The following is a 1,791-nucleotide window of genomic DNA, read 5'->3' as shown; positions in this document are numbered from 1 at the left end:
TGGAGTTGCACCCAGAGCCCTGGCTAGGTTAATGGGGCCTGAACAGCAGCCTGGGGCCCCAGGAGAGAGAAGGGTCGCCTGGGCCCAGCCTCTCTCACCCCAGAAATATGGCAGATCCACCCTGCCTTGACCCCAGCAGACCTTGCCCCACTCAGACACCCCAAGGAGTGCTCAGGGCCTGTAGGGCCCCACTGCCCAGTCACACCAACCTGGCCTGCAGGCTTTCCTTTCCTCAGTATAGCAGGTCCTGGAATAATGTCCTTTTTTCAGCCTCTTTCGGTTATGACATTGATGAGGAAAAATATCAATTCCTAGTGCGGCCATGTGTGGAGTTTATTGGCCTCCCCATGTCTGTGGGCTTTCTCCATGGTTTCCTCCCACATCCCCAAGATATGCACGTGAGGTGAACCGGTGTGTCTCCATCGTTCCAGTCTAGTGTGGTGGTGTGTCAGTGTGACCTTCGATGGAGGGGTGTCTTGTCCAGGTTGGGGTCTCACGTTTTACACCCTGAGCTGCTGGGAGAGGCTTTGGGCATCTGAACCCCTAAATTGGAATCAGCAAGTTGGAAAAGCATGATCTCACTTGGTTTTATGAATCTTTCTTAAATATAAGTATAGCTCACACTGATTTCAACATTTTGGATTTTTATCTAGAAGTTTGGTGATGCTTTGTGACCAGAAATAGGCCACAGGAACTGAACTCATTTCTAAGGTGAACATCATTTCACTTAAAGTTGCCGTTTCCAAGAACCTATCCTGATGTCACTGAGGACTTATTGTGCACGTGTCTGTCCTCAGCCAAGGTCCACAGGACATTCACTTATCTGAGTCCACTGCAAGTTTTGGCTTGTTAATTCCAATTTCCCGGAACCTGCCCCCGGAGGGGCGGAGCAGCAAGCAGGTTACTAAATCATTCCCCACTTTCTCTCAAGTTCAGAAGCAGCCTGCCAGGCACTGGAGCCCAAATGAAGCCCCCAGGCCCTGCCCATGCCTGTGGCATCATGCTGGTCCTGCTCTCACTGCTGGCTGTCCTCCAGACCACCCGTGCCCAAAAGGTAGTGGTGCCTCAGGCACCTGTGTGTGCACCGGATGTGAGCGGTATGAGCTGGTGAATGAGTGAGAGCCTGTGTGTGTGTGAACGTGCAAGTGAGCATAGATCAGTCTGTGTGCAAGAAAATGGTGCTGACCATCCACCAGGCATGTCTCCAGGGCTTTATGGACACACACACCCCCTCTCCCCACACCCCGACCCCCTTTGCTAGAAGGGGTGATCCTATTCCATGTTCCAGGTGAGGAATTGCAGCCTAGAAGCTTGCCCGTGGAGGCCGGCAGTCGGGGAGGGTGGGAGTGAGGATCTGAGCCCAGCTCTCCCTCTCCCAGGCTGAACGTCCTCAAGGTAATGACGCGTCCTCTGTCTCCCTTTCTTCATCTGTGAAGCAGGGTAATAATAGACCCTATTCGGAGGTTTGTTGTGAAGATGGAATCTGTAACGCTATGAAGTGCTTTGTACAGTGCCGGGCACAGAGCAGACACTCACGTGTGTAACAAGCCGCTCAGCCAGGCACCCACTTCTGCTAGGCGGCGTGTGCAGGTGAACAGGGCTGGCATGTACACAAGTGTGTCGTATGCAGACTGGCAGATGTGCAAGGCTTCTCATGTGTGCACATGCGAACCTTAGACCTGGGTCGAAGGGCAGGTGCCTGGGTCAGTGATCTGTGGGGACTGACCGTCTCTGCAGGGCCAGGGCCTGGGCTGAAGGACAGGGCAGCTGTGGTGGCGGGGCGCACGGGGC

The 1,791-nt window shown here is 54.0% G+C and overlaps 1 protein-coding gene across 1 annotated transcript in view; it reads left to right on the top strand.

The window, feature by feature from the left end:
• The first annotated feature begins 964 nt into the window (after window positions 1-964).
• The window catches only part of ITIH4 (inter-alpha-trypsin inhibitor heavy chain family member 4), an 11,751-nt gene continuing 10,924 nt past the window's right edge, over window positions 965-1,791 (top strand). Inside the window, exon 1 of the mRNA XM_015570985.1 lies at window positions 965-1,054. Coding sequence (XP_015426471.1) covers window positions 965-1,054 — 90 coding nt within the window. The remainder of the gene's footprint in view (window positions 1,055-1,791) is intronic.

Source organism: Myotis davidii, unplaced genomic scaffold (genome assembly GCF_000327345.1).
Source record: "Myotis davidii unplaced genomic scaffold, ASM32734v1 scaffold111, whole genome shotgun sequence".
NCBI classification, from domain to species: domain Eukaryota; kingdom Metazoa; phylum Chordata; class Mammalia; order Chiroptera; family Vespertilionidae; genus Myotis; species Myotis davidii.
This window is presented reverse-complemented; position numbering and strand designations above follow the sequence as displayed.